Raw genomic sequence first — 26,226 nt, 5'->3', positions numbered from 1 at the left:
AAAAAATAATTTAAATTAATTTTCTTGAAAGGTTCTTGATGATCAGTGCTGTTGATAATAGTGATAGTTTTCTTCTCAGGCATGGAAAAAGCATCACCCTATCTGGGGACTTATCTGTTGTTGTTTTTATCATTATTATTCAGTAGCAGTAACATTCTCAGATTGCATCATCAATCAAATGGAGCCTCCACAACTGTTAAGTTGCTAAACCAGCCCAACAATCAGTGCAGGCATGTTCTCTGACGGCTATTTGCCAGTCTTTTATCTGATATAAAAGAGATAAAAACAGGGGAGCTGATTAAACAAACAGGCAAGTCACCTCCTGAATAAAGACAACCCTTAAATGCTAAAAGCTTGTCATCTTTTTACAATAGCATGGATTTAGAGACTAATCTTGTTGCGTGTAGCAACAGTAATGCTTTGTGTCTGTCAATGGAGTACACATTCTGCAGCATGCAAGGTAATACTGCAGCCTTTTGTGTCACCTTTGCTGGGAACAATAGAATTGAAAAATGACTCCCATCGCAATTCACAACTTTTCTCCCTGACCGCATTCTGAACGTCTTCGCCTCTGAAATTATTCGGTCCCTGGTCGACCCCGGAGAGCTTTCTATTTGGATCTAGAGCTTCTCCTTTTTACACTCAGCCACCTCTGTTGTCTTGCTCCATCATCTATTTGTGTCTTTTGGTCCTGGTATTTCATCACAACACAGCTCTGTAGTTGTTCTTAAGAGGGGACAATGGTTGTAGCTTGGAGCAGGACGGCTGTGCTGTGCTGACCCGTGAATCACTGACGTTTGATTTACAGTGACAACACTTTGCCAAGAATCTGCTAATGGTGACGGCTTTCAGAGAAATTGAGAAATGCGTAACTCAAATTCTCTTAACTATCATGAACACATATTCTGGGAACAACATGATTATTATAACATATTAATTATCAGGTGAATGAAGATGTGAGCAGCAAGGATGATTAGAGTCATCAGGAAGGTGCTTTTTATCACTTGCCAAATTCAGACATCAACTGGGGAAAAAAAATGACTTCACCAGAACAGTGCCAATAAAAATGTGTGTGTAAGTGTGTGTCCACAGTAAACAGTGTCTCACAGACTGTTTGTCATTGAAATGCAGAGAACCGGAAATGTGTACAGATACAGTACATACGGTACATAATGTGAAATTAGTGTTGTCAGTTGGCAAATTATTCCAAAATGAGTGAACTGTGAAAAGGCTTAAGTTTCAAAAAAATCACAAACTTGGAACAACTGACTATAAATCCACAGCAACTCCCAGTCTGTGGTGGACTGGGAGTGATAGAGGTCAGCTTGGCCCTCGGTGCCAGCTAGGCATCTGTGGAGTAAACACAAGGTATTAGAGCCGGGGGAAGGGCGTGTGTGTGTGTGTGTGTGTGTGTGTGTGTGTGTGTGAGGGTGGAGGGGTACTTGATGTGTCTGTGGGCGTAAACATCACCTGGGTGATTCCAGCACAGCGAGACAGGACAGTATAAATGCACACAGGTATTGGTGAACAGGCACAACAGGAGGACACACCTAAACTCTCTAAAGCAGTTGTGAACAAGAGAGGCACAGACGGCGAGCAGAGACGGCTGAACTCGAGATTTCCATTCATCAACTTTTCACATGTGCATCGAACAACTCTGACTTCATATCACAGAGGTGAGTTTGGACTGAAGGAGGTTCCCTTCACTTTTTTTCTATCTCTGCAAGAATATGGCGAGGGTTGTGATACAGCTCATTTCATGGGAAATAGGATCGTCACCTTGAGTGTGCAAAAAACAAAAAAAATCAACAAAAAAAAAAAAAAAGAAAGGGGCTGCAAATAAATGGATTGGTTCAATTTCCTCTTGTGAAGGTGGTTTGTACCTCATTAACAAAAGAAAGCATTTGCCACAAATAAGGTGCTCATTAGAGACTTATTCCAGTAATCTGCCTTTTAAATCAAAGAACAGCTAAATCCCTGCTCTCTCACTGGAATTATATAACACAGCACTTTAATAATGCAAACTATGAAACTTTACATTGATTCTTAGTTGCAGCATTATAAAGACTTAAAAAGAAAAAAGTAGGTAGTTTTCTAATATGAATCGTAATGGCAACAATTTCCATTATAAATTATTTGATTTGACTATTTGAATTCATTAAAAAAGAAATAAAAAAACCTCAAAATTCATACTAAAATTCAGTATGCAATGAGAAGACAGTTAATCTCCCAATGTAAATCTAATACCAGCAGAAATAGAGGAGTCTAAAAGCTTTAAACCCAAAACATATTTAATTGTAATGACTCTGAGTAGTAAAGACACATTCAAAAGCACGTGCAATGACATTGGAGCTTAAATCTAAGGAAGAATACAAGGGAAAAAGTCCATTATTCTGACATACAGGCTAAAGTGATTGATGATATATTGCATATTAGCTGTTTTAACTCTGGTTGGTCTTTACGTTGAAAAACTTTGTCTCTGAGCCATGACAGTGAGGCAACTATTATATCTAAAGCTGTGTGGATGCCCTTCAAGCATTCTTTACACTGGCCATTTCCATTTGTAAAACTATTTGTTTTCTAATGCAAAACAATAATTTAGAGCAATTTGGAGCGAGGTGTACAATTACACGACCTAAATACCTGAAATTATTTCAGCGCATATCTTGTTACAGTATGAAAACATACTGATGTAATGATGAGCTGTGCAAGGACAAGGACGTTTAATTCCAAAAAGGATTCAAGTTTTCAGATGAGCTGCAGAGTGGGATTATCGGATTTCTTTTGCCAAAATAGCTGGCTTTGAGGCCTGCATACAAAAACATAAACTCACTGCACTGATCGTTTTGTACTATTTGACACTCACTAACAAGCACGCCATGATCCAAATGGGTAGTTTGCATGACTTGGCAGGAACAGACCCCATACTTATTTGGAAACCTCTGTGCAGCCAGCACTGCCAGTTAACCATCCATCAAACACCAGACTTACGAGAACTCAGAGCTTGAATAAAGTCAGAGATTGTTATGTCTGTGAGCAGCTGGCCCTCTGGCAGGGGTTGCCCAAATTATTTTCATGTCACGTTTATTTTTGCTGCACTGAAACCCTGCAAACAAAGATGATGCTTGTTTTGAGACACTTACGTGGGACTGAAATTCCCAAATCATTTGGTTTATTTGCAGCACTTGTGTGTTACGCTTCAGTGGAAACTTTTGTGTCTCATTATAACTTCAGGTCTTTACTGCAGTGCTGCATCTACTCAGGATTATGGCATTTTCAGTGAGGGTTAAAACTGCAGTGGGACACAGTAGCTTGGAAATATGAGACTGTACATACGTGCATTGAGACTCAACCATGTCACCGTGGGAAGAGGAGTAGAGAACTTGGAGAAGGAAAACAAGAAATATACTGACTGTATACAGAAGTAGGACAGGTGCTCACTACAACTGATTATGCATTTTTTCTTTTTGATACCTAAAAATTAAGTCTTTCATGTCAGTTTTAGTCATTCCTTGCTTTCTATAGGTGCTAAATATTCCTGCATATGCAAAATATCATTTGTTCTTGGCACAATATGCGTTTGCATATCCTCCTTTCATCTCCCTCCGGAACCTGACAGACAGTGTCACTGTGTTACTTTGCTGTTTGATTGTAGTGAATTATAGCATTTAAGGAAGACTGACAGTTTGAGAGGGCCTGTCACTGCCTGACATGATAGATACTGCAATTCAAAGCCTGGTGAGTCCCCAGATGCAGTGTCAAGTCAGCTATGAGCAGATTGTTATTGCTTAGTGTAAAGTTTGCAATCGTTTAATTGTGTATCTGCTCGTCATCTATATCTTCTTTCCTGTTCTATTGTCTTATAGGTAGTGGGCTTGTAGAAAATGTTTGGACCTTTAAACAAACATATCCAGGACAGGCTGGCAGAGCGAAGAAGCCGCAGGACCAGACTAGTGACCAAAGATGGTCGCTGTAACATTGAATATGGAAATGTCAAGTACAGCAACCACTTTGCCTTCCTGGCTGACTTCTGGACCACCTTTGTGGAGATCCGGTGGCGTTTTGTTCTCTTCTTCTTCATTGCCTCGTTCACCCTCAGCTGGTTCATTTTTGGCCTGCTGTGGTACTGGATAGCCCGTAGTAATGGAGACCTAACATGGCAAAACCCGCCAGCAGACCACACTCCATGTATTGACAATGTCGTAGGACTCACCACAGCGTTCCTCTACTCCCTTGAAACCCAGACAACTATAGGGTATGGCGGGCGAGCACTCACCCCTCTCTGCCCAGGTGCTGTAGCCCTTCTCATCATCCAGTCCCTCCTTGGAGCCATTATCAACTGCTTCATGTGTGGAGTCATCCTGTCCAAAATCTCTTTGCCTAAAAAGAGGGCAAAGACCATCACATTCAGTGACATGGCTGTCATCAGCCCCAAAAAGGGTTCGCTCTGCCTGTCCATCAGAGTGGCCAACATGCGCAAGACCCTGATGATAGGAAGCCAGATCTACGGCAAGCTCCTGAGAACGACTAACACGCCAGATGGGGAGACGATCATCATGGACCAGGTGAACATTGACTTCATGGTGGACGCTGGGAAGGACAACCTCTTCTTCGTATGTCCTCTCACGCTCTACCACATCATTGACAAGAGCAGCCCCTTTTTCGAGATGGCAGTGGACACACTCCACAAACAAGAGTTTGAGCTGGTCGTCTTCCTGGACGGCACAGCGGAGTCCACCAGCTCCTCCTGCCAAGTGCGGACCTCCTTTATTCCTCAGGAGATCATGTGGGGCTACAACTTCTTGCCAATCATCTCCAGAAGCAAGGAGGGCAAGTACAGAGTAGATTTCTCCAACTTCTCTAAGGTGGTGCCTGTAGCAACTGCACATTGTGCCTACTGTTTCCACAACATCAAGGGTCATCATCACCACTCCAGAGACGGACATGACAACCAGGGCTTTGAGGTGATTGATATCGATGATCCCCCGAATGCCACCAAGATGTGAGATGGTGGAGACAATGACTAGCAACAAACTTTAGAAAGTGAGACTGGGAGAGGCTTGTATGTCTCAAAGGCAAACTCCTAAGGACTAACAGGGTTTGTCCTTTAGGCAGGTGGGGTGTCCTAATGGCGGGCAGCACATTGTGTAGCATTTAAATATGAAGTAAAGCAAACTTACTTATTTGTTATTCTTTTGTGTTTAACAGAGATAAGGAAGCTGTTTGTGGGTTTGGACAGTTATTGTTAAGTATTTGTATGTAAAACCACACCTACCGCTGTCTTCTGATCTACTGACCAAAAACCTGTTTTCAAAAGAGAGGCCAGGTCATGCATGATGGTGCAGCTACAATTCATGCAAGATGGTGCAGCTACAATTGAAGAACAGAAAAACAGAAGGCTTTTCCAATCACTCGCTAGAAACAAAACTCTTGGCCTTGTACTTCAGGTTTACTGAGTATCGAGAGGCAAAGAAAAAAAAAACACAAAAAACAACAACAACAACAACAAAAAACACCCCCTCCCTAAAAAAAAAAAAAAAAAAAAAAAAAAAAAAAAAAGAAACAAAAGGCATGTATTGTCCTGTCCATAAATCTTGCAGTTACTTGAAGGACCAATGTTGGGGGCCATTCTATTGTCATGGATGAGAAAAATATAAAGTAGTTGTTCAATAATACATGCTACTGTATGCTGTCGTGCATAAAGAGACACTTGGACTTGAACCATTAGAGTGTGCTTTAACTATTCAGACACTGAGCAAAGGGTTGGGCTCAGGGGCCAGTCTTTTCAAACAGTGGGTGATGTTGTTGTGGTCTTCTTCTCAAGTGAGGATACTGTGAGAGAAGAAAGCTCAGAGGAAACACAACAAAATATGATTGCATTCAGCACTGACCATAGTAGGAAAATCAATTCTGTTTGTGAAGTTTTTTTTTTTTTTTTTTGTATTTCATCTCAGGGGAAAAATACACTGAAGGCTATTTTTGCATTTTAAAAAGTGTCTGCGCTGTATTATTATTCATTATCTAACGAAGCCGGAACGTCATATGAGGACTGTGATCAAAAAGGTCAAAGCTACGTAATGACAGGTGCCAACCCCTATCATGGCTTTTTTATCTATAAACAAAGCGAAGTTGTGACAGCAAACAGGAACCCAAACACAACGGAGTGGTAGTGTTTGGGAGACGAGAGCTGTTGCTTATTGTCCACTATTTTGCCTGCAGATTCTGAACATGAAACCAGAACTCTCCATTTGGGGAAATAACAGCACATACTGCATGCTAGCATGGAGCTTTGACAGGTTTTGTTAAGGCGGACCTCCCACTATGCCCTGTCTAATGAACTGCATATGCTTGGAGTCTTCTGTGTGTGTCTCTCTGCACCCGGGGATGTTGCTGCAGCAAATGACAGAGTAATAAGCAAAGCCAGTGTAAAAGATTATGAATATTGACAAATATGTGAAATTACTAAGTATATACATGTGACACATGCTTCACAGACATATTTTGATTAAAAAAAAAAAAAACAAGCTCCACAAGTGTCTCTTGATGGCTATTCACTGTGCCTTGTTGTGCATATTTCTGTTTTCATGCTACCATATGCAAAATAATAGGGCACTTTGCAAGTTATCATTTGAAACTGACACCATGCATACACAATGGTTGTTAAATTACCAACACCTATTATTTCAAGCTTCAGAAAGAGAATTAAATGATACAATGAGCCATTAATAAACCAGTTAGTATGTTTTATGAAGGAAAGTACTCAGTAGACCTACATACTGATAGATGTATACCACATTAAAGCAATTTTAAATCTTATGCTAATATGTAGCTAGCCTCTTCATACAGTTAACACTGAATGACATTCAGTTGGGATTTGACATTTACATCAGAACAGAGGGATGTGTAAGTCAGGTGTGGTAGATGGGTGTATACATGGCATGGGTTCAGGATCTGTCTCAGTCTAATGTCAGTTTTGACATTTTTCTTATTTAGAGCTGACACAACTGCACCCTGAACTTATCCAAGTGGTGCCAGTTGCTTGACCTTACTGAAGGAATATACAGCTCAAAGCACACATCCAAAGTCAATGCAGAGAAATTTGTCTGAGATAAAGGTGAAAATATAAGCAAATATAACATAATGCTGACAGTATTGTAATGCAGAAGATAAATGGTATACACATTTGACTGGTCAAAGTGAATGCATAACTGCCCTAATGGATTCTTACAGTGCTGCTCACGATATCACGGTGGAAATTTGTGGATGTATTAATTATCTCACACGATAAGAAAGTGCAGGTCTGTAATGATTAAGGTAAAACTAAATAAACTCATTTTTTTCTTTGTAGGGAGAACCTCCATATCTGGGTCTTTATTGCGTCACTTTCTAAAAACAAAGAAAAGTACAATTCCCTTGCTCACAGCTTGTGGCTTTGTATGATCTGTTGATTCAAAACATGATAGAACTGAAAAGAGTGTAAACACAGCTCATCATTATTTTTGCGATGACAAAATGGAACTTTTGATCACAGCGAAAAGCTGAAAAAAAAAGCCTCCCCATACCCTGCCTTTCACCCACGTCTTTCAGCTGGAATTGATAGATGCTGAAATTATACTCTCTTGTTAGTGCATCAGGTACAGCCAGCTAAAACTAATGCAGTCTAATGTTTATTCTACCCTTATTAGCATATGTTAAATATGGGTGCAGATTAGAAACATCTACAACAAATATAACACAAGTATGACACCATACATTCAACAGCACCACAAACTACAGCCTCTAAAATGACCAAATATTGAATCCAGACCTTTCCAAAACAGTTTCAACATTGAACATTATAACCTTCATGAAGGTAGGACTTATTGCATGGCTGTTGTGTTGGACTGCATTAGGTGCACCTAAAAGTAAATGAGTTTATAGTCTTAATAGGACGCAGAATTTTCTGCAGCCCCTTGTCATGGTTAGTTTTTGCATAAATTTGATTATATTATAATCAGATATCAAGATAAAGTTGCCTCAGTATAAACGTGGTAGTGCCTCAGTATAAAGGTGGTCACTTTATCTGTCTGTAAAACACATGTAGATCCAGGAGAAAAAGCTACACTTCAGTGTGCATGATTGTTTTTTTTTAGAATGAATGCATGCTTTGTTTGTTTCTTGATACAGATACTAAAAAATCAGGCTTGAGATAAGGAGGCAGAAAAGCAGGTTTTTAACCCCTCCTACCCTCTGAAGGTGTAAATACTTCCAGTTAAATACAACAATACAAGTGTTATGCACTGTACTATATGGAATAATAAAATGTAACACATCACTGCTCACTTAAATGAACAAATACAATGTCTAATGAGTTTCAAGAAATGTCATAAACTTGAGGCAAAAGAATTGTGAACACAGCTGAGACAAGTGTTGTGCAAAATGTGCAAGTCATTATCAAGACTGTTGTGTACTTTCGTAGATCTGGTTTCTCAAAATGTCCTGATGGGAAATACAGCGACTTTGTTTTCATCTGTCATGACACTCAGGCAATGGAAGATAACATGAGAGGTAAAAACATTTATTTCGTCACATTTTCCTATACAAAAGCCCTTTTCCAAAAGGTATTCATACATTTCAGGAATTACAATAATAATAATAATAATAATAATACACTGGTTAATTGTAAAATTATACACACACGCACACACACACATATACACACACACACACATCTATATATATATATATATATATATATATATATATATATATATATATATATATATATATATATTTGGTATCCAAAATACATTGCATATACGAAGTAGCACAGATCCCTTTTCATTGTCAATGCTTGTGAAACTTGGAAGTTAAGGGTACATTACAATAATTTCTTTATGCTACGAATTATATGTTCCCTTTTTTATTTGTTCTTTTAAAGCTATAGATCGTCAGGAGAAGCCGGTTTTGGATATTAATACTGTTGGTATTATTTTGCATAAAAAACCTGAAATTTTTTAATGCACAGGAAAAGCTTCCAATCCAAAGGCTATCTGGCATAAAAAGTGATTCAAGATGGAAACAAACCATCTTAACCACAAGTTGCATACAGAGGAGAGGAGTCCCTGGCTATTGGATTATGATTCAAGCAGGCATTTATGGTTTGGGGAATAAAAAAATTTTTTTGTGCATTTAGGATGTTACAACCGAATTTCAGAAACAATAACAACAACAAGACAACAAAAAATGTTAAAATGCATTGCCCAAATGTACAGATATAAAAAAACGCTTAAATGCTGAACACACTACTTAGCAGAAATGGACTCAAAAGGTTTGCATTTTTGACCGAGGTCAACTCGTATTAATTCTCTTGACTTTTTTATACTGTGTCACATATGAAAATAACTCTGCATAATTTATACAGTAAGTTGCTTTAATGCCTAGTTGACTGATGCTTATAAAATAATAAAAAATAGGTCTGACAAACGCACAGCGTTTGCGAATCTGAGGATTTCTTTGTTTCATCTCGTCATACTTTATTGGTTTTGTTCGCTGATAAACTACTTAGTCCCAAGTAATTTATTTTCAAGTGTCCATTTTCAGTTACTCTTTAGGAATACTTTTGCTATAAACAGCTTTGAACACCTGAAGATGGATATGTTTTGATATGATACTATTACATGATGATGATGAAATCCTGACTTGAGATTCATGTGCATTTTGCTGGGCTCTAGATCAGTGAGAAACTAACATTCAAACACACATGCTGCTCTCAAACTAGGATCCAGCCCTGGTATAAAAAAAAAAAAAATGCAACTTGACTGTCTAACATGACTTACTGCTAAGCCACTTCTCTGTGCTGACCCATACGGTCCTGACTGGCCTACATAGAGGAACGGGACACCGTGGCAGCCGTTATTGTCAGAGTGCAGTTCAAAATCAAAAGTTGTCAGATTTCTGGTCAGACATAGAAATGAGTTATGTATTTCACAATACACTTTTAAGCTGTAATGCTGTTTAATCTTTAATGAATAGAAAATATATGGTATAAAACAGCAGTTAAGGCATGGCATTAACACTTGAAGGGTTAGGGTTTTGGGTCTCATCATGGCACATAGTGAACCACCTCATAGTAAAAGTAGATGCACTGTATGGTACTTTGAAGGACAAACAAACAATGACATCCACTTATCAACATATAACCTCCAGCTTTGTTATGTTGATAATATCTACAAAATCGCACCTCTTATGTTTTAGATTTAAACAGGTGCAGCAATCATGGTCTTAAGGATTGTGAAGGAATTTATTTCTCCGTTAAAAAAAAATTAACAAAACGAAAACATCTGACAAGTCTTGATTTTTGCTGCAGGGGTATCCCTTTTGCGCGTTTCACAAACCAGCAGACATTCACATTAATACTGACATGGTCCAGCGACAAAACATCTGGAAATGGCATGGCTGAAAGGCAACAACATGGCAAACATTTAGTAGCCTTGTGTGTGGCCCCCTGAAAACATCTGAGCTGGGTTGAATTATTGTTGCAAATGACTTCAATTACATCTTGACTCAGCTTCCCCGGCACAAACGTCTCAACTGTACACATCGGGCGCCTTGAACTCTGTGCACAACACACAGAAAGCATTTTAAGTAACTGAGTTGACCCAGGTCAGCAAAACATACAGCGCTTCCTTCTCTGGCATTTAACTCTTCTCTAGCCTTCCAGTTTGGAGGATAAATTAAATTGTGAATGGCATATTCCAGTTGCCAAATTTTCATTCAGTGCTGAGAAAAGTCCATCCTTCTGAGAGCTCTTCCTTATCCAGCAAATTCCAGAAGACTCTCCACACACACATAAAAGATGCAGATGGACAGACGAGCAGACGAGAGTAAGAAACCCCATAGACAAGCAGAAAAGGCGGATGCTTTAAAGCATAATGTACATAATGTACTGAGGAGGATGAAGTTTGAGACCCATTAATAATAGGCCCATGTCTGGTAGTGGAGCAGGAGGAGGAGGCAGACAGACTCGGGTTGTTTCTCCTGTCCTCAGGCTTTGGTTTGGGAAGGTTTTGGGAAGGACACCTGTAGGTGCAGCTTTCAGGAGGATGGGGAAATAGAAAGGCACAGGAAACTCAGACGCACGTCCAAAAAACATAAACAGTTGCTAGTCTTGTAAAGGTAAGTAGTATTCCATTTTGGAGCATAGCATCCAGTTGTTTATAAATTCTTACATATAAAAAAAGTCCTTCAATTTAATCATCCTTCATTTAGGAGCAAAATTTCTTCAGAGGTCAAATGCCTCCATCAATTCAGTCTTCATCGGTTTGGCGTCACTGGGAGTGCAGGTCAGCAATTGTGGACTTCGTTGTTGAGAGTGGGCAAGTTTAAGAGGGTGGTGGATGGACAGGAAGGCACGTTTTAATAGTAACTCCCCAGGTGGGAAGGCACGTGGGTGTTAGGGTGGCGGGGAACATTTGGGTTGGGGTAGATGCCTGCAGTGGGCGAGCTCCAGTATGGAGCAGTGGGTCCAAAGAAGTTGGAGGAGGTGACAGGCATGGATGGCGGGTGCGGGGATACAAAGTTGACCTTCTGCTGGTGAGCGTGGTAGGAAGGCACATAGGCTAGGTCCGAGGGGTACTTATACATGGAGGACTCGGTGGGGTGCGGCTGCAGCGCCTGGGCAATGCCGTGGAAGTCGAACTTGTAGGCGTATCGCTTGCCATGCACCTTGGTCATGATATTTTTGTCGTAGTAGTAGCGCAGCGCGCGGCTCAGCTTGTCATAGTTCATGTTGGGCTTGCTCTTACGCTCGCCCCAGCGCCGCGCCACCTCATCCGGGTCCGTCATCTTGAACTCGCCGTTGGTGCCCTCCCAGGTGATGCAGCCAGCGTTGGCGCTGTCAGACAGGAGCTCCAGGAGGAACTGCCAAAGTTGGATCTGACCTGAACCTGATGGTGGACACACACAAGCACACAAACTGGTCAGAAAGAGATGCAGCCTCATCCCACAAAGGAAACAACCAACATTATTCACTGTCCACAGCTTGATGTGTCATTACCTGTCTGGTGATGGAACAACAACAGCCTATTCACAGCAGATTAATTACAAATACTAGGGTGTGCTCAATACCTTACCTGGGTTGGCTAGGCGACTACTGGTGGGACCAAGAACCTGATAAGGATCTGTGGACAAAAGGAGAGCTGTGTTGGTCTACACACTGATTACTGATAAGATATAATGGCATGTGACCTGTACGGATGACTGAAGACAAAATCAAAAACATGTTGCTGGGCAACAGCTGGTGCTAATAATTTGAAAGATGACAGTTGAAAAAGTCCTCTTCTTTACTCAGATTGAGTAAATCCAGCTAAATATGCAAAACATGTACAAAATGAGAGTGTGTTATGCGGTCAAGTCTTGGTTTCAGTGTGTGTGCGGATTATCATGCTCTGCACACCCGCTAACTAATGAGCTGACTAGGAAAACCAATTACACATGCTAATAGATGTGTGGTTGAGAGGTAAGGGAAAAAATACCAACACTAGTAGTAAGAAGCTTGTTGGTAAATTTCTGTTGAATCTAAACAATAGTTTTGCACATTTCTGAGGCTGTGAGGATTTAATCATGTCAATCTGTATCAAAGGCGCAGGGAAGCTGTTACCTGGCTGAGCTCTGGGCTGCTCAGTGGACTTGGTCACATTCTGAGTAACCACCGGTGAGCCTGCAGAGAGAGAGAGAGAGAGAGAGAATCAGGGAAGGAGAGAGACACACAGAGAGAGACAGACATAAAAAGGTTCAGAGAAAACACTGGTGGGGTGGCTGCAGATAACCAAGCTACACATCATGAAGGCAAGTCAGCAGAGGTCCAAAGTAAATAAGGCAGTAACTGGGAGGCTGGACTGACTTCTTTTGACTGTGTGTTCCTGTTCTGACAACAGAGGCTGTAATCGTCAGGAGTCTGACCCACACGTCTAGACTCCCTCTGTGGATGTTGGAACTTTCACTAGTGTGATGCAGACTTAGGTTAAACAGCATTTGCAGATAATGTGGATGTTGAAACCTGCACAACATACCAAATGACCACCACCTCAGATGAAATGTAGGCTCACGCTGTCTCTCAGTAGGTTACAACCAGCAACACTTACTCTACCAGTATTATCCAGGCAAATATAATACATGAAGATCTTTAACGACTTGTGTGTCCTCACCTTTACCACTGTGCATGTTGTTTGACCATCCTGTCCGCCGTACAGCATCATATGAAGGGTCTGAGGAGGACAGAGGAAAGGAAGCAGGACAACCTTTGAGTACATTTAAAAGACCTCCCAGTTGCTTTATTTCTTAGAGGGTGAGAAATGTGCTTAACTCATACAAGATCAGTGGACGTACTTAAGTGTAAATTCCTGTGTATTTACTCACGTTGTGATCTCACAATTTGCCTGTGCCTGTGCCTGTGTACATTACTATTGTCACGTACACCTGTCTCATCTCATTGTGTGCCAGCCACTCTCAAGAATGCAACTGTCACAGACCTTTGCCAAAGAGCATCAATAAATCTATCAAAACTTGGTTCAAGATGCCCTTCACAGGATATCTGGACATGGTAATGTGGTTTTCTTTGGAACGCTGCAGTGGTTAAAATGTAGATGGCAGTCAGTTGAGCAGCTTGCAACACTCAACCGCAAATAAAGGGTCTGATGCAAATTAACGTACGACAGACACACACGCACGCACACACCCACACACACACACACACACACACACACGGACGATAAATGTGTATGATATTCACCCTTATCCCATCTCCCCACACAATCTAATTTCTCTGAAGCCTTGACAAGCAGCCAAACTGGCCCAGTTCGCAGGAGTTCTACCTGCCGTGCGTCTGCCTTTCAAACCTGCGAAGCGGAGTGAGTGTGAAGGTGGACGGCTTCCAGCACCAATCGCTCCCTCTGACACGAACAGATAAAAAACAGAGGATGTAACGTTCTCTTGGCAATGTCTCAAAAACACAGTCACAGTGCACCTGGCCAGCCCCCTTGTGTGCTAGAGCAGTTCAAACAGTCGCCAGCGCGCGGGGGGGGGGGACGTGATGCGTGCCGTGGCCAGATATGTGTTGTGTGCAAAGTGCTGCTCGCGCTCTTATTGTGATATGTTAAACTTTTCTGTCAGCAGTGCTCCTCCCGGAAGGGCAACAGATAGAGACAGTGTAACAGTGATGACTGAGGTGGTTTCTGGGATCAGAAAGCTGTTACAGGGTCAAGAGGCAATCCCATTTCCCATCAGCGTGGGCTGAGGTTTTGAGAAGCAGCCTGACTGACAATCAAAGCTGGCAGTGTCTTCTTCTTATAACAGGGAAGCAGACCGAGCAGGAGCTGATCTCGCTGTGACAGAGTGGACACAACATTCTTTTCTGACTTATCTAGCCAGTGCAAATTCTGTAGGAACATAGCCTGGCATGATAAAGAGGGCCAGGTGTTGATGAATAACATCAAACATAGAGAATGCAGTGGTTTTTACACCACATGCATGATTAATTATCAAACTGAAAATCATTAGAGTGATATGTTTTGACATTTCAGACGGGAGTGAGTGTGCTGATGCCAGACTATGAGTGCATTCTTCTTTGTGTGTATTTGTGTGTGTAGGTGTTTGTTTTCCCAGACATGAATATCTATTCGTTTTCAAGTTGTTCTCATCTGTGTTTCATCCAGTGCACTCAAATAATTCACATGCTGGTAAGCTGTCAATCATTGCTCTTTAATATGATTCCACATATTTGTCTATAAACTTTATAGGTCATTGTCATGTTTACATGGGCAGGTCTCCTGATTTTGTTTTTTTTTTACAAGTGCGGGAAGCTTTTGGTTTTTACTGTGCCTGAAACAAATGAAGATCTTTACAAAAATGATACATTTGGAGTTTGGTGAGCCCTCTTGACCCACATGGACTCACACAACCACACCAGAGAAACATCCAGCAACATCGAATGTTCGGTCAGCAGCCACTACATGTCCGGACATTTCTGAACACTGTACAACACTGCCCTCCTGTGGATCAGAACATACTGACAGCCTGGTTTCCCTGAAATAATCAACAAATAACAAAGTACTCTGCATGAAACTCCTTATTTCAGCACAATTGAACTTTAGATTCTAATCTCACTGCAGCCGTGAAAACAAAGTGTTCCTGGTAACCTACCACACAAGTGTTTTATTGTTTTACTCATTCCATAATCCACCACTGAAAATGTAAAAACACTTCAAATCAAATTACGTGTACGTGCTACTTTCAAAGGATGTTTTGTTGCCTTGTTTTCTCTCCTCACTAGCAGAATATCCTCGAGTGGGAAAACTTCCTGCTGCTCGGAGGCCTCTTGATCTCCTCAATAATTTCTAACTTTTCAACTTTTAACCCCTGAAATTTCAGTCAAGGGCCTGTTCCTGTCTGCAGACAACGAGAGGAGATCTGGTGTCAGTGACTGGAAAGAGGAGAGCAGAGAAAAATGCAAGACAGAGCAAGTGACGGCGCAAAAACATATGGATAAAGTGCAATGAAGGAAATGAACTATGCAAAAAAGCATGAAAAAATGAATAAATTAGAGAATGATCAAACGAATGAAAGAAAGGCAAGTGTAATGGAGAGAAAGACAAAAAGAAGGAGAAGAAGGACAAATAACAAGTGGGCTGCCGTGGCTCAGCGGGGCTGTCAGGTTCAATCTGGTGTGGGCCGGCAGGATAGCCAAGGAGCAGTGACTGGGGGAGAGTCCTGGGAGACTTGCGTTTCCTGCCTGCCTCGCCTGCAGACAACCTCTCTTTGTTTTACTGGCCCTTTTTTCCCCTCTCCTCACCGCCAGTACCATGCCCCCCCCCCCCCACACACACACCACCCCCCCAAGCCCCCAGCCCTCCATCCACTCTCAACTACACCAAAAAAAACCAAAAAAAAAACACAACGGGGCTACCTCCATCTATGTGCAGAGATTTACAAACAGGAGAGGAGATGGTGGTGGGGGAGAAGAAGCAGAGACGAATGAAGAGAGATGAGAGAGGAGGTGAAGGAAAGAGGAATGGAGATTATTGAGCAGACAGATGGCGATGGAGACGGAGTCAGCAAGCGCATAGAAAGGCACGAAAAAGAAAGAGACGAAGAAACTTAAGAGGGAGGAGAAAAATAATGACAAAAAAAACAGAGTCAGACGAAACACAACTTTGGAATTTGAAAAGAAAACAACGGCACCAAACCCAGCTCCTCTCTGGTTTGGGCTGGAGGAGATGCCCAGCAGTCATGTGGGCTCATCCACATCTTTTTGATACCCTGGGTGTAGCTGCTGGCACCGGGTTACATTAACCTCAACAACAATTTTCCCTTTAGCAAGATGCAAGCGAGAATAGACACAGAGAGAGCCAAAAAAAAAAATAAAAATCTCAAAAACGCACTGAACAAGTCGAGGTTTTAACCAATAGAACGATTCCTTTTTTGGGGTTAATTGGACATAGAGAGAAGCGGCCATGGGGAAGTGAAAGTGCGGAAGAAGGAAGAAGCAGCAGATGTAAAACGTACAAAAAGGCCAAGTGGTTTCGGGGTACGCGGTACGAGCCAGCCACGCAAATGCATACACAGACCCGAATGAGCACACACACATAGAGCCGCCTCAGCACCCCCCCCCACCCCCCACCTCCCCTCCCTCCCTCGCCTTCATTTTTCCAGGCCTCGCTCTGACTGCGACTTGAGCCAGTTTCCACTCTGGTCTGGGGTGTGGTGCACGCTCCTGGGAGACTTTGACTGCAGGACCAGTTAGTCAAAACAAGGCCCGAGTGCTAGACAGAAAGGGAGAGAGAGAGAGAGAGAGAGAGAGAGAGAGTGAGAGGGAGAGAGAGAGAGAGAGAGAGAGAGAGAGAGAGAGAGAGAGAGAGAGAAAGGACAAAGACAGAGGGGAGACAGAGTGGGAGAGAAGGAAAGAGCAACTGTGCATACAAGGTGAGAAAGAGGAGAGGAGAGAGACAAGTCGTGGACTGTTTTTAACCCAGAGTCTGAGCCAAGGAGAGAGACCCAGACAGGATAAACTTTTTTAATACCCGTAATACAGGTGCTTTAAAAGCCATCTGTGTGAGAAGGGAGCCATAAGAGGAGGAGAATAAGGGCAAAGTACAGGAGTTACACACAGTGAGGAGACAGTGGGTGCACCAGAAGAGAGAAGCATCAACTGCAAAAACACTAACAGGGGACAACAGTTCCATTGCACCCACGAACCTGAGCACATTAAGAACAGAAGCGATGCGCAGCTTTGTCAGCTGACCCTGTTTGTATTTTAGGAGAGAATTCCAACCGTCATTTATTTTTTTCTTGACTTCTGAAACACATGTACAACAGCGTGTGCCCATAATGGCGCACTTCAAGTTGTATTGCCACTTGGACATGGCAGCAAAATGAATACTTTCACAGAGGTGAATCATCATCTTCCCTCAGGCACAGAGAAGCGGCAGAGAATATGAGTGTCCTTGCTTGGAATTAGAAAAATCCACCATCAAACAAAAACTTAAAGACTGAAAAAGGTGCTAAAAAAAATCTAGAGAGTTCGCCGTCAAGCAGAACATTTGTGTATAAACGTAACACCCAGATGTACAATGTACATATAGCTCCCAACATACACACTCAAAAGCAATGCAAATGAATACTGTGATACGTAGTGTACTACGACATACAAGACTTCACCCACACACACATGCCTATCCACAGACACAGACTGTAGATAGATACACACACACACACACACACACACACACACACACACACACACACACACACACACACACATACACACACACACTCTTTCATAGCTGCTGCATTCCGTGTTTTATATGCTCTCTTTTATTCATAACATTGCATTTTACACCACAGAGTCTGGAGCAGATTAAGGGTTGTCTCCTGCTGTATGCTCGTGCTTACTCTACCCCAAAGAGCCTGTATGGTATTTGACTGTTCTCAAAAGGCAATATGAACTTGAACATCTGGCAATGCTGATCTGTGAAAATGTTAATAAAGGCTTCTCCTGAAGCTCTTTTATTGTTGAGTCACAAACTCCCGGCTCCAAATTCTTGTTTCGCTTTTTTCATTTAACTTCGCCTGAAAGTAACTTTGTGATATTTAATGTGGTCAATACGTTGAGTGATTCATTCAGTGATAACACGGATGTGTCAGCTAGAAGCTATGCACAGGCTGGGATCACAGGACACAAGTAGAGATGCAGCTGGTGCTACAGGAGCCCATAATAGAAGTCACCTCTTGTGAAAGGGAAATGCTGTTGAAGGGAGTGACGCTCTATTCCTGCCAGTCCAAATACCTGGTGCTGAGAACCAGGAAGACTCGGGTCAGGGGTGACCGAGCAGAATCTTATCTGGCCTGTCCATTGGTCTATTGGTATTGAAGCCGGGCGTGAACAAGTACGCGGCTTGCTCACGCTCACCACTGGTGGCAGATAGAGAGAGGCAGAGGGCATTCTCGGACACTTATCAGACTCAGTGTTTCCTCTCCTCCTGCCTTGATAGGGCCCCTCATCCTGTGAGCAAGGCTATCATTGTTATTGCAGTCCTTTCTCCCGTCTCTGGTGGTGACACCGTATAGCCGATGTAAAGGATGTGTAGCTTTTTTTAAGAGATAGGCAGTGCAGCCTTCGCCTAGTCCGTGTTGTGTCAGCACAAAATAATGTTTGTGGAGTGAGAAGGTGTCCAGAGGAAAGAGACATTCATCCTGAGCTGCCATTGTTCTTAGAAACCCAGCTTGGCTTCTACAAGAATCGACCGTACCAACACATTTCATTTGACTGCTGCTTCTCTACTTTATCATAGATTTGTCAGCGTAAACACAGATTCTGTCATTTGTTGCAAACCAAGAGTCTCACATCATAATGATGCAAACAAAAAGCCCCCCTTAGTATTTCCTTTACTCTTTCATTTACACAATAAAAAAATCATTAACAAACACGTGACAGATCTCTAAAGTGTTAAAGTTCCTTTTGTTCCTTCAGGTAATGTTCCTTTTTAAGACCCAAGTGTCAATATCTTGAAAATAAGACAAGAAACTGCATTTGATAATTTATATTTTTTAGCTGATTTGTGTGGTGAAGCCACAATAACTTCAGCCAAAACCAGATTTATGTTCTTGTTAAAAAACAGAATACGTGGTACATGAAACTGTGTGTTAAAATGAATATCTTTGCAGGCCCATACCCAGTATTCACTGTGCCACATGTTTGAATCAGGGTAAATGTTGTGATTGATAGACAGTGACTTTAATCTCATAAAGAAACTGCTGTAACTAGTATAAAGGTGACAACAGATGTCAAGTTTATTCCAGTGACAAAAGGACCTTTAACCTTTTGTCTCCTTTTCACTCCAGCCTGGACCTGAAGCAGCCTCCTCGGCCGTGTTTGCACGGCACATTGTTGCTTCAGCACCTGTCTCTGATGCTTGTCTTTCCATCAAACAACCTCATTCACATGTCTCACGTCCTCCTGCTTCTTTCTCATAATCGCTGCATTCACAGTCTGTCCTCGTCCCTGCTGCTGCTGCTGCTGCTGTGGATAGAACTCATCAGCACACAGCTTTTGTCTTGTTGCTAATTTGCCTCTATTCTGTGCCTGCCCCCTCTGAGCTACGATGTGTTGTCACAGTGCTCAGGTAGCGGCTCTGAATAGCACACTCTGCTGTAGCAGCTTGGCTCTTGTTATTTTAGCAACACAAAAGGTGCACCTGCGTAGAGCTTTGTCAGTGGCAATCACTGACTTGTGCATTTGCTTTGGATTTGTGCGAGTGGTCTTGTATATTCTCAAGTATGTGTGTGCGCTCTGTTTTGATCTGCTTGTCTGAAGCTGGCGGGTACCGTGGAGCAGAATTAGCCTTTTTATAGCTTTTACAGGGAAGAGGAGAATTCTCTGACTTCTCGTTTCAGTTACACCAATCCAAATAAAAATAATCCAGAAATACAGACACGTGAAGAACGGAGAGAGAATAGAGAATGAAATGTGTTCCTACCCTCTTTGGCAGCCAGGCGTGGGGATGGGTCTGTGTGAGATGGTGTATTGTAGGATAATGATGAGCTACCTGTAATGAAATACGATAATACACAAAAAAGAAATTAACGACGCTACAAACAACAAACAAAAACTGGGTAAGAAACGTGATCAATTCATAAATTCCTACAAATAGTTTACAGTAAATATTGTATATCACTGAGATTCTAAGATTCAGCATCAGCAGTATGACTTTACTAGTGTTCAGTTTATATAGTAAGTGATCTTGGAGAATATTTATAGGTATGAATTTGTATATAAATCGTTATTCATTTGCTTTAAAGGAAGGTGTAACCTCAGTACGCCCTTTCTGAAGCCAGGGTGACAAAAACCTGAAAAGGTTAAAACAACAGCCAGCAGGTGGCAGCAAAACCTTCAGCTCAATTACTGTCAAGCAGCACAATAGACTCCTTTTCATCTATTGAATTGTGTTACTGTTTTATCTTGAAAAATAATCTCAGAAGGAAAATAACTCATGACACATAAATCTAGTCCCAAATAAAGCACAGCCAGCACACAGACGGCCCTTTAAACGTCTTTAAACGAAGGAAAAAGCCTGCAGCCTGTCAGCATTTTAACGGCAAACCCTGCTCCTTAATAATAAAGTCAGGGAGGCTAGACTCTGCTTATGTCTGCCTATTCATTTCACCTTATGGAAGCAGAACTCTGAGCCGCATTCCTCCACTTACACAGGCACCCTGGGCGGCACCAAAATGCTCTCTTAATTTTAGCTGCCCCCAGGCATAAATCAGCGAGTGGAAAAACAGACCCAAAAATGCACAGAGAAAACACAAGAGCAGCTACTACGTGGGTAGTGTCGATATTTAGCACTAAGACGGGGCTATGGGAAGCTGCTGAGTGGGGAAGGGGCCTTTTGTGAATGGAGCAACTTGAAAAAAGAACAAAAAGCTGAAAAACAAAATTAAATTTGTGAGGGGCTTTTCTTGAAATTTGGTGTAGGATTCTTACCTAGCTCACTTGGTGGTAGGATTGGGGGGTGAAGGGGCCCATGGTGGCAGCCTAGGGGTCTGTTTTTTTAGGGGGTGGCCAGGAGAGGGGGGGGGGGGGTGCTCAACAAATGTATTCTAACCTCCCAACACCCCACCCCTCCCAGTCCTACCTACTCCACGGCACCCCCAAGGCTCTGGGTCTAGTTTAGAAACCTGGGGGCCTCAGAACAGGGGAGCCATTGTATGAGGCAGGGTCCCTGCTCAGCAATCAAATGCAGCTCTCCGTACAAAAATAATTCCACACGCAGAGTGTAAGCGCACAGGGGCAAGCGAGCCAGCAGAGCACCATCTCTGGAATGAGAGGGAAAGTGTAAGAGAAAGATGAACGGACTGACAGAGGAAAATAAGGGAGAGAAGGGGCAGAGAAGGGGAGGAAGGGGTTGTTAACCCTTTTCCTACTGTGTGCCACATATGTGGGCTGACCCAGACAGGCAAGCAGGCAGCATTGCTGAGAAAACCTCAAACCATCCCACAGACAAATGCAGGGCTGCTGTACAGGAGAGAGTGAGAGTGAGTGAGAGCGTGGGGGTGAGCGAGGGAGACATACAGAGAGAGAGAGAGAAGGAGAGAGAGAGCACAGCTGACAGTTTGGTGGAGGGGGTCTTGGCTGTGCTTCCTATTTATTTGTATGGCCTCTTCCTCTCTCGGAAAACAAACATGTCCTGGTAATCTGACAGCACAGTGGGAGGACTGGCCAATGTTCAGCTTCTAAGACCCTCACTCTATTTCCCTCCCCAGTCACATCTGCTCAGAGTCTGTTAGATTACATAACATCCACAAACAATTTTCTTTTCTGTCATTCCTATGACTGACGGCTCTTTCAAACGGTCGAGTCCTCCACTTGGCACGCCCATAATATTAGCAGAGATCCTCCAAGGCTTGCTCAGCATTGTAACGGACCTCCATCGGGCCCCTGCTGTTTATCCTGTAGAGCTATATGATACCATTGGCCCGACCATTTGGTCTGAGCTTTGTCAACAAACTAAGCATCCCAGTCACCCAGTTTTGGGCATCTCGCCACCTCAAGGGGGCTAAATGGTCTCCATCCAATGGTAAGTCCGTCTTTCAGCTTTATAGGATAAAACTGTCAGTCTTACACGGTGCACATGCAAAATTTCCAACAGGTCTTCCAAACCACAAAGTATTATTTGTCATTGCCTTCAAAAACGACCCATGTGAGCGTTTTCTCTGCTGACGCCTCTTTTGTCAAGTTTACATTGTTTGTCAGCAGTGTTGGGTGAGTTAAAATGTAATTACTCACTGAAAGCTCCCGATCGAAAAAGTAATTAAATTAATTTACTAATTTCTCAAACACAAACTAATCAGTTACAGTAATCATTGTTTTGCTTTAGTTACTCAGCTGTGTCAAGAGTGCCTTTAAACACAGACGCCTATACACCCACACGTCTCACATTCTGTTCTGTTCTTCCTCCCAACCCAATGTTGTTACCCAATTGATCTGTTACAAACATTATGTTATACATTATTCTATCACACTGAAACCTCCCTAACCTTGACCGAGTGCATTAGATGCCTGACCTTAAAGGGCCAGGGTATGTTCGAAAAAAAAGTATCATGAAACCTGTCAGATATGTCAGAGGGCGTTTAGGCCTATAGCAAACTTTCAAACAGACTGAAAGGCATTCATAAGCTTTGTCCCATTTTAGGGGCTGAGGTGTCTGGGGGCGGCATTTAAAGACAGATCGTGTCACAGCGGTGTGGTGGTGAGTCCTGCTTACCTTTCACCTCCCAACACCTGACCGATCAGTTTGCCATGACCTTAATCTTCCCCTAACTCAACTTAACCGTGTAATTGCGATGCAGAGACATTGCAGTGTGAAAGATTTTTGAATTTCAGGGTTCTGCACAATTCCCCAATATCAACTTTCTTAACTGGCAATTGGTTTCCAAGTACAATTATCATGTACCTCTAAGCAGCGAGCTTCAATTACAGCTGAGCTCATCTCAGTGTTTACATGACTAGCAACTACTTATTATCCTCCTCCACTTATGCTAATGTGATATGTACATAAATTCTTGTAGTGTTAAGTGTCTGTGTCCCGGCAGCCGAGTGAGCAGCCACAGACTGCTCGCTCTGTAATGGTGGCTAACTGCAGACAGCTAACAGTAAAGGGCGCAGAGCCAGGCCGTTGAGCCCCTCTGCACCAGTGATAATCTGCCAATTGAAAGAACTAATGCAAGGGGAGCTCAATAAAAATGTTGTGAGAGGAGAAAGAGGGGAGAGAGTGAGTGAGAGAGTGAGAGAAAGAGGAAGAGAGAGAGCTCTCCAGACCTCCTTTTTCCCTACTCAGCCTTCGAGCCCAGATGTTTATGGTCTGTATAAACTATTGAGGGCTCGAGAATGTCCCCCACTCTGGAGCGAGCAGCAGCAGTGCAGAAGCCCAGACTTATCTCTCTCTCTCTCTCTCTCTCTCTCTCTCTCTCTCTCTCTCTCTCTCTCTCTCTCTCTGTCTTGACTCCCTCACTGTAAATCCATCCAGACACACAAGCAATGGCGACAGCTGGGAAACAGAACTATTGCTATCCTCCAAAGGCACTCAATCATGACCACCTCAGACCGTTTCCACACACTTTTAAAAAATAGTTCACCCCCTGACTTTTTTTTTTTTCTATCTAACACTCGCGTTCTATAACTGTTTTCTCCCGCTCACACCCTCCTGCCCTTGTCCTCAAATAACTACTGCAAAGGCTGTCAAGGGTATCTTTTTTCATCCACTTTCTACTGTTATGTTTCTTTAGAGCTACAGCAGATCTGCTCTCAATTCTCTGTCTCGTTACTTTCCCTCTTTTCATTTCTGCCTCTTTCTCCCCCTCTCCTCTTGCATCCCCGTGTGTTGGAGGATACAGTCTCTCGTTGTCTGAGGTTTCTTGCTCCGCTCCGTTTCAGCACATGTGGTATCAAACCGACCTACATGGGTGCGATAAAGCAAACAGTCCGTGGTCCCTCCCTGACAGACTAATTTGAACAAATTCTCAAATTGCACCCAAAATTGAAAGCACATTGGGGTGCGGGCGGCCATCACTTATAAAAATCTGGATAAGTGACCAACAATGAGGCCAAAATAATGCATGGGTAACTACCCTTGTTACTGCAAGCAGCTGGGCAGCCAGACAGATGTTCAGATTGTGCCCGCAGTTGCACCAGTGTGGGTGTCTGAACGATATTTCTGCACATGACGTGGCAGGAATGTTTTGTTATGGTATGGCTGTAGGGCGGGGAAGTGCCTCCCTGCCCCGTGCCGAGTGTATATCCAGGGCTTAATGACTCTGAGGAATGTTAATCAGAGGTTCAATAACCAGAACCAAACACACACGATGCACACAGATGTTTATGAAATAATTGCATTGCCGTCGTGGACCATCCATCTTTTGGAGGAGGATGGGGGGTATTATAGTAAAGATTGGTGAATGGGCTTGGAGGAAGACATCACATGACCTGTAATCACTAATACTTCCAGGGCTTGGCTCAGCCTTTCCCCTCCCTCTCTCTTTTTCTGTATTCTGGAAGCTTGGCCCAGCTCCAGTACTCGTGAGTGAAGCCAGAGGTCTATTTTCTGGACGGGGTTATTCCTCGTCTATGATTGTGTTTGTTTGTGCTGCGGGGGGAAAAGAGAGAACGGCTTTAGTTTCCAAATCATCAGCCCTGCAGGGTCTACATGAAGTCTCAGCCGTCCTCCTCTTCCTTCTCCTCCTCCTCCTTCTTAGTCTTCCTCAGACGTTCATTTACTAACATGGTTTCACTTGCCCTTAGGCTCCCAGTGTCAATAATACACACTGCTCGCTACTGAGAGAGCTGCCCTGAAACAGGTCAGTCAGTCCAGGCGCAGGACAGGAGCATTCATCTTTTTGATTGTCGGGAACTGATCCAAAGCAATTTCAACTGGCAAGTGGAGAGGATTCCCAAGACATCTCTTCTGTCTCCAAAACACACAAGGTCTAAATCAAAAAAAGGACAGCATCGGGCAGAGTCGTGGTGCAGCACGCCTAAGCCGTGGCTAAGTCCCGCAGCCAGTGGCCATAATGAAAACTGCTCTGCGGAGTGTGCCCAGTGGCGGTCAGACAGATCCACCCGCTGCAGTGCTACACAATGAGGCTGTTATACTCATGACAAGCATCCCTCTCTGCCCAGACGCTGTGCACAGAGAAAACTGTTGACACCCACAAAATACAGTTCCCATTACATCACACTGAGGCCCATCACAATTTTTTGGGAGTAATGTTAAATTTAGTTGAGCCATCAGTCACTCCACCCAGCATGGTCTCATGATGTTCTTCAGCCGCAGCAGAAGTAGCTCTCACTATTTGAAAGTACAGAATGTAAAGAATTGTCTGTATGTCCACCAAATCACATTACTCATGATCTGCTTATTTTTTCATAGCAAACAGTGGACGAGGCTATTGTCTGACTAGACATTACTGAATATTCAGACCAATACCCACACCAGATGTTACATCTTGTATTGAAATGCAATTTGCATACTGCCTCAGAAAATTGGCTGCGTTCCCCCGCTGAAACATATGAAGAAGGATTGCACCGAGGAACTCTTCAAAGGTAAGAGGCTCAAATTTAGTTGCCTCCGTTGCAAATTGCAGATCAACTTTCTTTGCTGTGCTGAACACACAGGCCTAGCGTGATTCCTGAGGCAATGCACCTGGGCTTCATCTTTCTGTGGCCCATGTGGAATAAGGCGCTGCAAAGTGTAGTAGTGGGGGTGGGGGGGTTGCAGTAGATGGTTATCTTGAGAGGGGAAAGAAACCATCTTGGTTTCCAAAGCTTTGCGCGGTACTGGGTAGACATTATGGAGAAATTAGTTTCCAGTAAAAGCAATTTCATTGTTTATTGATGGTAATGTGAATATGGTGCGGTGACAAAAAAAAAAAAAAAGTGTCATGTTGTTTGCCTGGGTTTGGCATTTTTTCACTCTCTCCTTTCATGCAGAAGTAGAGAAAAGTATATGAAAAGAGGCTTGTGTTTTGGTTGAAAGTTGATTTTGACTTTTCTTTGGCAAAGATGCATGCGAGCACAGACTTCAGCCGAGGCACAGTCAGCATGCAAGAATACAAAGAGCACAGTGCATCTACATTACTGGCCTTTGGCTTTCAAATAAAATCTCCATATGCTGATGATTCAATATTTTCTTCATT

The 26,226-nt window shown here is 42.8% G+C and overlaps 2 protein-coding genes across 9 annotated transcripts in view; one reads left to right on the top strand and one right to left on the bottom strand.

Moving 5' to 3' along the window:
• The first annotated feature begins 1,520 nt into the window (after window positions 1-1,520).
• kcnj1a.1 (potassium inwardly rectifying channel subfamily J member 1a, tandem duplicate 1) lies at window positions 1,521-6,924 on the top strand. Its single transcript, XM_071471562.1, has 2 exons — window positions 1,521-1,676; window positions 3,867-6,924. Exon 2 carries the CDS (start codon window positions 3,885-3,887, stop codon window positions 5,004-5,006), a length of 1,122 nt encoding a protein of 373 aa, XP_071327663.1. The 5' UTR covers window positions 1,521-1,676; window positions 3,867-3,884; the 3' UTR covers window positions 5,007-6,924.
• A 1,273-nt stretch (window positions 6,925-8,197) lies between these two features.
• Window positions 8,198-26,226, bottom strand: part of fli1 (Fli-1 proto-oncogene, ETS transcription factor) — a 31,526-nt gene continuing 13,497 nt past the window's right edge. For 7 of the 8 annotated variants that reach the window (XM_071471554.1, XM_071471556.1, XM_071471553.1 and 4 more), the window contains 5 exons: window positions 20,013-20,081; window positions 13,188-13,247; window positions 12,641-12,700; window positions 12,114-12,161; window positions 8,198-11,927 (listed from right to left, as the gene is read on the bottom strand). In XM_071471554.1, coding sequence (XP_071327655.1) covers window positions 11,398-11,927; window positions 12,114-12,161; window positions 12,641-12,700; window positions 13,188-13,247; window positions 20,013-20,081 — 767 coding nt within the window. In that variant the 3' untranslated portion in view covers window positions 8,198-11,397. The remainder of the gene's footprint in view (window positions 11,928-12,113; window positions 12,162-12,640; window positions 12,701-13,187; window positions 13,248-20,012; window positions 20,082-26,226) is intronic. The other variant, XM_071471560.1, reaches the window with a different exon arrangement.

The sequence above is a fragment of the Trachinotus anak genome, unplaced genomic scaffold (genome assembly GCF_046630095.1).
Source record: "Trachinotus anak isolate AG129_WGS33_773 ecotype Australia unplaced genomic scaffold, CSIRO_AGI_Tana_v1 ptg000034l, whole genome shotgun sequence".
Lineage (NCBI taxonomy): Eukaryota > Metazoa > Chordata > Actinopteri > Carangiformes > Carangidae > Trachinotus > Trachinotus anak.
The sequence above is the reverse complement of the archived record's forward strand: the minus strand, read 5'-3'. Positions and strand labels throughout refer to the sequence as shown.